This window comes from Phaseolus vulgaris, chromosome 1 (genome assembly GCF_051622355.1).
Source record: "Phaseolus vulgaris cultivar YP4 chromosome 1, ASM5162235v1, whole genome shotgun sequence".
Classification (NCBI taxonomy): Eukaryota; Viridiplantae; Streptophyta; class Magnoliopsida; order Fabales; family Fabaceae; genus Phaseolus; species Phaseolus vulgaris.
The window spans coordinates 44846985-44857558 of NC_143498.1; the positions used below are offsets into that span (position 1 = coordinate 44846985).

Here is a 10574-nt window from a genome sequence, read left to right on the forward strand (position 1 = left end):
TTTTATGCATAATTTGGATGTTTATGAGTTTTCTCATATCTCAAAAATATTGTGCACTTTTACTTTTATTTCTTATTTTTTAGTAAGTTGTTTTATTGTTGCCTTATTTTTAATTTTGTTTTTTATTTTTTAATGAATTATTTAATTGTGGAGAAGTCAAACATACATTTTTTGGAGATATCAAAATTATAACTAAGTCTATAAGTAAAATTTGTTCGTGAATTTGGTGTGTTATGATTTAGTTTTTAAAAGTAGATATGACATAAGTTTCTAAAATGTTAAACGAGTTATCTTATAAAATTATGTTAGTGTATTATCAGTTAATATATATAATGTAAAAACTACAAAACAACGATAAAATAAATAAAATATTTGAAGGATTTTACAATCCAAAAAAAATGTAAGAAAATGGATCAAAACCAAAAAACATGTAAAAGATGTTCCTTCTGTATTTGAATTTTAAAATCAATATTAATATTTGAATATAATATCAGAGATTAGGAGTTTATGTATGGACATTTGGTGTAAAATGTTTATAATGTTTTATATTAAATTCAACAAATTTCAAGAATGGAGTAAAATGATGAAATATTGAACTTCACAGTCTTCTTTAGTTTTGGTCGTCTTCGTCTTCTTTTTCAAAGCATGTTGCGCGTCTTAGGTGTCTGGAGTCCAAGGTATTCTGATTCCAAACTTTCAACGTTCAGACCTTTGGCAGTCAAAACACGACACAGTGAAGCCAACTCCAACCTCTATAAAAACGTTGTTTAATGTCTCCTTCTTCTCATCAAAACATTCCATATCATTACATAAACTCCTTCAAAAGCACTGAGAGGGACATAAAACAAGCATTACTTTTCTTTCTGTTTTTCATTTACTCTCTTAGATCATATCAGATCAGAGAACAACATATATAGATAGATACCAACATGATCTCTTTCTCTTCCAGGAAGATGCTCTTCACAGCTCTGCAACTTCTTCTCTTCATCCTCTTCATTTTTGTTGCTTCTCCGGAATCAGGGGTAGCTTGCAGCAGGCCATTATTCTTACATCGTCACTGGCAAAGGGAAAATGAGCTCCTCTGGCAGTTGCTTCCAAACGCTCCTGCGCCACCCTCTGATGGAGATCACATTCACTGATAACCCATCATGCATGCAATGCAATGAAGCACCACCTTCTTAAATATGCATATATTGCATACTTCATCACACCCTCCTTCTGCTTCAATATATGTATTTCTCCCTGTTTCATTGATATGGTTGTAACGTAGTAGGTTCTCTATAGTTTTGATTGAGAATTTTTCTCTCTTTTAAGGTTTTGTTTGTTTGGATTGAGAAGGGGATTTGTGAAGAGGAGAGGATGAATTTGTGAGGATCACAGATAAAGATGTGTAAAAATATGTGAGATTGTTTGGAATAGATTTGTGAAGATGGTTTATTGTAAGATTACAAATTTATTTTTGTTATTAAAAAATATTTGAATAGTAAATTATGATTTTTTTTAAGTTTAAATTAAAAAAATATTATTAAAAATTTATTTATATTTTTAAAAAAACAAATTAAAATATAATAGAAAATATTTTTGTGTTAAATTAAAATAAACTTATTAAATATATTAAAATTTATGAAAAAATATTTATTATTATATTCATTTGTTACTTTATATAACTATATATATTGTTGATATTATAATTTTATTATTTTCATTATATGTTGTTATTAATAGTATAATTAAATATATTTGAAATTAAAAATAATAAATAAATTTATATAATATTTAATTTTATATATTGTAATAAAATGCATGTAAAATGATATTTTGTTAAAATACAATAATCTTACATGTTTCTACAAATATCTTCATTTTGTGGAGAATGAAAAAGACCAATCATTCCCCTATTCTCAAAACTCTTAAAACAAACATAAAAAATATTGCATTTCTCCTTTCCATGGAAACAAACACATCCTAATGAATTGTTACAAGATTACTTTTATACTTATTTTGTGTCTTTAAGAATCTGTATAGCAAATACTTAATAGTAAATTTTTAAAATCATGAAATATGTGGAAATAGAATAGTTTTTTTATAGTTATTTTATCAAACTGAAAAAGAAAATCTCAAATTAAAGATTATTTTGAATGATTTCCTTTCACATTATGTATTGTCAATTCCATCTTCCAGTACTCACATTCCATAAAAAAAGTATTTTAAGTTAGCTCCATTTCAATGATCTCATGATCTCAGAATATATGCTGCTAACTCTAGAAAAAAAGTAATAAATATTGTGTATTTATTTTGGTCGGTGATACTTTATCAACATAAATAGTAAAACAGATACATTTAACAATCTTATAAATTATTATTTTAATTATATTTATTTTATTTCTAATTTAAAATATTATTATATTTTTATAATTGATTGTTAAATGTGTGTAGTTTTTTTTACTGGTCGGTGCATGTTTTTTCGCAAAGACACACTACACATTTATTTTATTTTATATACACTATACTAAATCACACCTATATAATTATTTTATTTTATTTTATAAATACTACACTAAATCACATCTATATAATTGTTTATATACTAAAATAAAATGTAGCTTATTCAAAATGTGAGAAGTAAAATAAAATGTAAACTAAAAGTAATTACAAATATATAAATGTAACAACATATTTATAAGTGTAACTTATAAATAAGTATAAATCACACTTTTTAAAAACTATAAATGCTTAAGTCACATTTTATTACAATAAAATAAACTAAATTAAAATAATTAACCTAAAATAATAAAAATATAACCTTTAATTATAAATATTCTAAATTATATTTAATTAAAATTGAAATAAATATCCGTTCACACCACTATTCGAAAGATTACATTCACTTTTTTGTTAATAAAATATTATATTTTAATATTATAACAAGTTTTTAGATGTAAGTTGAATGTAAAATGAGAGAACAAAGTATCACTATTTTTAAATATGTCTTTTAATATAAGCACGATTATTAAAATATTGTTATTTTAATTCATCTTTTTAAAATTATAGATATTTTAAATTACATTTAATTAACTCTTGAATAAATTAATAAAAAATATGTTCACAAATATAAATTAGAAGTTTTCTTTGGCTTACAAATTTAAATCAAAACCAAATTCTTATTCGCAATCCGCAGCAGGCAAGACTTGCCCAAGTCTTTTCCGTGGTGAAACATTAATTACTAGACCAGACAAGTTCTTTCATCATATTATGATTTTTTTTTTTATATTTATTATATTATTATTAATATAATTTATATTTATTATTATTAATAATAATATAAATTATATTCATATTATTAATATTATATTCATATTATTAATAATAATAAGTATAAAAAAAATTATTATAATACTAAAGAATGGTGTAGTGGTTAAAGTTTCTTTGGTCACTGAAGGAATATAGTCTGTATGTAATACCTGTTTACAAGCTTCATGGCGCCAAAATCACATACGGATATAATCTGTATATAATGTTGATTTTACATACATATTTTGATTTGTATTTAATAATTCGTATATAATTCGCGTTTTTCTTGTAGTTTAATAAGCTTAATTATCTTTTAATCTCTTTATTAATAAAGGGATTAAAAGTCAATTCAATCATTAAATTTTTAAAAAGTTTAATATGGTTCAAGACTTTTTTTAAACAATTCAATATGATTTCAAAAGGCGTTGTGCGTTTGGGCCTTGTGTTTTAGATGGATTAGAATCTTGTTTGTCCAACATAATGATTTAATGACCCACTTTGAGAGATTTCATTTGATCAAGAGTAGTAATAAACAAAACTTGGTTTGGAAAGGGGTATGGGCAGCTATAGTCCGATGTATGTGGGAGCATAGGAGATGAAGCACACTACAAGAAAATTTAACCACTACACCAAGCAAATTCTTTAGTTTTATTATGATTTTTATTATACTTATTATTATTAATAATACTAACAATATTAATAATACTAACAATATTAATAATACTAACAATAATAATAATACTAACAATATTAACATATGAATCACATTTAATTTATCTATAATTTACTTGAATCTAAACATAATTTATTATATTATCTATTAGTATGAATCACATTTAATATATGTCATACTCATAGTCATCATATTACCTATTACATTAAAATCAACTATTATATTAATTATTATTTTACGATCATATTGACTTAATTAAGTTCATTATAGGTAGTTGGTTTTACTTGTGTGTTATAGTAAAGAATATTGTCAACAAACAATATTATCTTTTAACATAGAATGATGACTTTTACATTAACTATTAATTAAATCTCTAATACAGATTACTAGTTAGCATATCATTATAGTTTAAACTATATTAATTATTCCATAAATCTATGTAAAAAGTTGTTACTAAATAACCCTTTCTACTAATATATAAATCATAATGACAAAGTGATTAAATAATTTATAATTTAAAATATTTTAAAAATTATACATTATATCAATTTTAATCTATGTAAGTAAATATTTGAAAATAAGATTTTTTTTTATCGACAAAGAATAAAAAAAATTAAAGAAAACATTTTAAGGATATTTCAATCCTTATACAAGAATCTCAAATCAGAAAAGAAGTGTAAGATACAAGCATCTATATAGCCATCTAACAAAAACTTCACAACTACCTATAATAACCTATATTTGAAAATAAGATATCAAATAATTTTATATATATATATATATATATATAATATGAAAGTAAATTTAAATTTAATCATGATTTTTAAAAAATTAATGATTAAATAAAAAAATATATTAATCAATATATATGTATTTATAGTATTAAAGTTATATTAATATTATATAATTTCTTCCTTTTTCTCTCTATCTATCTATATTCGGATAAAAGTAATATTACTCAAGTCAAATAAAACTACTATACACACACAATAAATATCTAAATGTATATTTATATCAAAATTAATATTAATAATATGAATATAATATTGATAATATGAATATAATATTAATAATATGAATATTAATACTAATAATATTAATAATAATATTAATAAATATTAATAATATGAATATAATGTTAATAATAATATTAATTATAATATTAATAAATATTAATAATATGAATAATATTAATAAATATTAATAATATGAATAATATTAATAAATATTAATAATATAAATATAATTTATTTTATTATTATTATTAATAATAATTATATTAATATGTATAAATTATGTTAATATGTATAAATTATAGTAATATGTATAAGTATAATAAAAATGATAATATGACCAAAGAACTTGTCTGGTCTAGTGGTCAATGCTTCCCTGATCACTGGAAAGACTTGGGTTTGAATCCTGGCTGCTGCAGTTTGCTTCTGGAGATTGACCAGGGTTGAAGCCTGGTTTGCGCTGCCAAAGCTGTTGTGTTAGTTTTTTGTGTGGTTAGAGATGCTGGTTGGTTGCAGGTGAAGCTCACTCGTATGCAGCAAGGGGCCATCAAATGTAGCAGGATTCATTTGTGTTCCTGATGTTTTTAGCTTGGCATTCAATGCATCATTGAAGGGGTTGAATATGGCCTTTGCTTTAAGCCTCAAGGAGGGCTTAATTGCTTGATGATGTTGCTAATTGGAGAGGTAGGTCTTCTGGTTTGGTGTGGTAGATGCAGGGTAGGCCCAAATCAAGTGCAATGGATTGTTTGCCTATGTATGGAGTTCCGAATGGTGCACATAGTTGGGTTGGGAAAGAGTTAATGAGTGATACTTCCAGGAAGGGGCTATCAAGTGCAATATGTTTTTTGTTTTATTCACCTATGCTAGGGTGCATTGTTGGACCACAAATAGTTCTGCCACTCAAACATGTAGCTGTTGGTTTTCTTTTTGATGCTATGTTTGGGTTTGGTGCGGACCTCTAGTGGACTAGGGGGCTTGTGGTTTGCTACTACAGTAAGTATGCTTTGGTAGCAAATTGTTGTTGTTTTATTTCTATTTTTGTATATGGGTTGGGACACCCCTAAAGTGGTCCCTTTTAATTCAATTAATTCTTTGTTGATAAAAAAATGATTTCTTTTGTTAAATTGGTCTCATTAAAATAGATTTAACTTAGTGATTCTGCCACTGCACATTGAATTATATTTGTTGTTACCACATTGAATAATTTTAAAAAAGTTGGGACCACATTGAACTATTTTTAAAAAGTTGACACTTGTTCCAACATCTAGCCCGTTAGGATGATATCATTAGGGTCAATCCCACATTCGAGGTATTGTTTGGTTTGAAGCTTCCGTCAACACTATACCATTTTTTACTTTAGGCAACACTGACATATCAACGGGTAGAAAAGTGTTGCCTAAAGTGAGTATAAGCAACACTTTTTTATTGTTGTCCACTTAGTAAGATTTATTTACCTTTATCTCAAAGTATTTAGAAAAAGTGTTGCCTATTTATTTTAAGCAACATTTTATAAAATGTGGACCAGATTGTGAGTACTTCAAAGAATGCTTTTAAAATTGTAGACATGTTAAATAGTATTTTAGGCAACATTTTTTAAAATGTGGTGTTTAACTAATATTTTAGATAACATTTTTAAAGTGATTAAATAACATATAGGCTTAGTTTTTAAATTGTGATAATTAAGTTTTTAAATTGTGATGATTAAATTGTGATTAATTAAGTTTTTAAATTGTGATAATTAAGTTTTTAAATTGTGATTAATTAAGTTTTTAAATTGTGATAATTAAGATTCAGCTTCATCACGAACTTACCTTGTTATTGAGTTGGCATTGAGTGGTCGTCATTGAGCTGGCATTGAGTGAGTGAACCTTGTGCCATCACGAACGAAGACTCTAAGTCGAAGCCGAAACCTTGTGCCAACAGAAACCCTAAGCTGTTCGCTACGAAGCAGGAGTGGCATTGTGCGAGTAGTAATGTAAGCTGTTCGTTCTTCAAATTCAACCACAATGACGTTGTCGGAGGCAAAATGATGTGAAGAGACCGGTTTAAGTTTTCTTCCTTCCATTTTCGCATCTGTTCGTTCTTCATTGTGCTCTGTTTTGCTTCTCTGTTGAATTTCTTGCATTTTAGGTTCTCTGTTGGATTTCCTGCATTTTAGGTTATCTGTTGGATATTTTCTGTATTGTGTTGGATTTCCTGGCTTTTAGGTTCTCTGGTGGATTTCCTGCATTTAGGTTCTCTGTTGAATTTTCTGCATTTTCTGCATTTTAGGTTCTCTGTTGGATTTCCTAGTTTTAATTTTAGGTTCAGCACATTGCTTTCTTCTTTTACCATTTCTTGAATCTTTAGTTTGGCAATTTCACAATTTGACTAATAAAATCCTTGTTTCAAAATTCCATAAATTCCTATATTGTTACAAAGTGAAGGATTCTTGGACTATAGTTAAGGAAAAGAACTTTTAGTTTATAACTTACTAAAGCATTTGTATCAAACTAAAAGGACACAGACAACCTAAGTGGCTTATAATATTGCAGAATAGTTTCCCAGTAACATCATTCAGTTTGGTTAAAGTCCAACTAGTAGCTCAGCTTCTTTGTTTTTAAAATGGAGACTAGTCAACTTGATTAGTGCATAAATCAACAAGAAAAGGAACAAGATGGATTTTAGGAAAATTACAAGAAACATGATGAGAAACAATAACCTCTGCACTCAAAATAATTCTTTGTTTTCTTTCTTTAGTATTTCATGGACTCAGATTTTAGGATTTATTTACTTTTTCGAGTGTATTTCTTTTTAATTATAATTGTAGCTTGGACTTGTTAATTGGACCTCAATTGAACACATTCAATCAAGGTGAATAGTATAAGCTAATCAATTGTGAATATTCAAATTTATCAGAATTTAATCAGTTGGTTGGTATTTGTTATTTTGCAATTGGTGCTGCAAAGGTATAAACTTAGTAGAAATGCATAAGAGGAAAATTTACATGCCCATTATATTCTGTGGACTTAGTAGAAATTTCCTTTTTTCCCAATCAATTGTTTAAAGATTAATCTATACTTACTATTGTATCTGCTTTTCATACCAAAACAATTATGGATGATGTGCATCAAGTATTGTGTTTTTTAAAGGCAAAGAGACAATAAGATCACTAAAATTGATAATCATACAGTGTTGTAGCTAAGTTGTAATTTCTTAGTAGCAGAGAAACTGTATCAACTTTCTTGTTATTAAAAATGAGAGAGAATGAAAAAACAAGAGCACTGTATGAGCATGCCCATAAATAAGGTAGTAGTCATTTTGCAGCTTATGAAAAATCCATCTATTCCTAGCACTTTTGTCTGTTGAATGTTATCATATTGTAATGTGAAAACTCAGATACCCAATAATTTTGAATTTTGAATTCCTTAACAAGTAGACATATATATTAAGTATTATAATAGTTTTTTATAAGAGAATTAAGAACCATAATTAAGTATTATGATAGTTTTTTTTTTATAATTTTGATTAGGAGAATTTATTGTATCTAATTATTGGAATTATCAACGTAAATGACAACACATATATTAGTTCCAACATAAATGACAGATTCTTGCATATATTAGTCTAATAATAGTTTTTTATATTGATTGATGAGCATTAGGAAGGCATTAATTTGGAATCAAATTTTTGAACACCCATCATAATCTCCAAATCAAAGACTAATGTAACTAGCTCAATTCACATTCTACTATGCTAATTTCAGCCTTTCATTTTGCATATAATATCTTATACTCTTCTATAATCTCTCCCATCCCATTAATAATTTATTGTTTATTATGTGATTGTTGTTCCATATATTCTGTCTAATAAATTCCTATTCATCCCATTTTATTTTTTATAGATTATAATTTTTAAGTTTAGTAAGTCTACTCTTATCTTCAACAATCGTAGCTATTGTTATTTTATTTTTACTTCAATAGATTATAATTTTTAAGTCTAGTAAGATTACTTTTAATTTTTACTTCAATAATTATATATATGTATATTTTTAATCCCATAAACTACGTACTAAAATATTGTACTACTCCTAAAAGGATAAAATTTATTTTAATGTTATTTTAATAAAAATAAATTTTATTTATAGTTTACACGTGTGAAAGGCTGGACCACTTCCCTTTATTTATATTTTAATGGCTTTGACTTTTTGCTCAAGATATTTGCATGGAGGTGTAGAAACAAGGTTAAACAGAGAACGTCGCAATTATGATCACAATGATGTATGTGAAATAGATGCAATTGATTATTTCTCAAGTCTTGGTCGCCCTATAGGAGGGAAAAGTAATGGTAAACCATTTTCTATAGATTTCACATCGAAAGCTCAAGCTCATCGATACCTCTTATTCAATTGTGATGCAATTGACATATACATCAAGTATGATAATAATTTCCTATCCTTTATATCTTGTCATATAAACTTATTATGTAGTTTTAACCAATAATATATTGATGCCTTTGCAGAGAGTTTGATGAGAGTGTTAATAGGGGCACTAAAAGAGGAAAGTGGGTGAAGGCCAAAACCCAAAGTCGAGAATTTAGTGAATGGTTCAAAACTCGAGCCTTGAAAGATGACGTGTCTTCTCAAATTAAAGAGTTTTCTAGAGGGCCAAATAATGTTGCAAAGAGGTTTTCAGGTTACCTCATTAATGGATATAGATTTCATACTATGAAGCGGGATGCCAAACACAAAACTCAAAATTCTGGTGTAACATTGGTTTCATTGACTTCAAGTTTTGCAAGCACAAAGGATGACAATCCAAAAATTGAACCCATAACATATTATGGTGCAATCAAAGATATATTTGAGTTAGATTATTATGGTAGTTTCAAGTTTGTGATGTTCAAATGTGATTGGTTTGAGGTCGAAGAAGATAAATATGGACTTACTTGTGTATATTTCAACAAAAAGCTTTACCAAAATGATCCTTTTATGCTAGCTTCTCAAGTCCATCAATGCTTTTATATCGAAGACCCTTTAGATGCAAATAGGCATTATGTTTTGAAAAAGGTTCCAAGAGATTTATTTAACATGGGTGACCAATCAAATGGTGTTGAACTAAATGTTGCAAACAATGATGGTGAACTAAATTGGGCTAGGGAAGACATGCTTGTCACAATATTTGAAAAATCTTCTAGTGTAGGCCAGAGAAATGTTTTTAATGAAGATGATATTGATGAAACTTTATTTGACTTCATGGACTAGATACTTAAAATAGGTAATAATTTTGTTACCTTTAACTACTTACTACTACTACTATTGTCTTATATATTTGTTTTTCCAATACTAAATGTGGACACATCATTACACTTTTGCATACATTTTAGAATTCTTGCTATCTAGTGTTATCTAGCCATTTTTCTATTTGCAACAAACTTATAGTATTATTTCTTGGCAGGCTTGTATCAATTCTTTGCTTAATCATCTGTTGGCTTCAATTATTCAAACAACAAGGGAGAATATCTCATATTCACTATTCAGAGGTGAACTTCTGCTTTAACATATCTTTGAGTTATGAGTTGTTTATGATACACAAGTTACAATGAAGGTTATATTTGTC

At 26.8% G+C, this 10574-nt stretch overlaps 1 protein-coding gene across 1 annotated transcript; it reads left to right on the plus strand.

Moving 5' to 3' along the window:
• Window positions 1-9149: 9149 nt before the first annotated feature.
• On the plus strand, window positions 9150-10219 carry LOC150029654 (uncharacterized). Its single transcript, XM_090296865.1, has 2 exons — window positions 9150-9391; window positions 9478-10219. Exons 1-2 carry the CDS (start codon window positions 9150-9152, stop codon window positions 10217-10219), a joined length of 984 nt encoding a protein of 327 aa, XP_090152991.1.
• The last annotated feature ends 355 nt before the right edge of the window (window positions 10220-10574 follow it).

Excerpts from the sequence above, each read along its gene's own strand:
- LOC150029654 (XM_090296865.1), top strand. The coding sequence starts at position 9,150 with ATGGCTTTGACTTTTTGCTCAAGATATTTGCATGGAGGTGTAGAAACA. Across the intron at positions 9,392-9,477 it reads GCAATTGACATATACATCAA|AGAGTTTGATGAGAGTGTTA; the intron begins GTATGATAATAA and ends ATGCCTTTGCAG.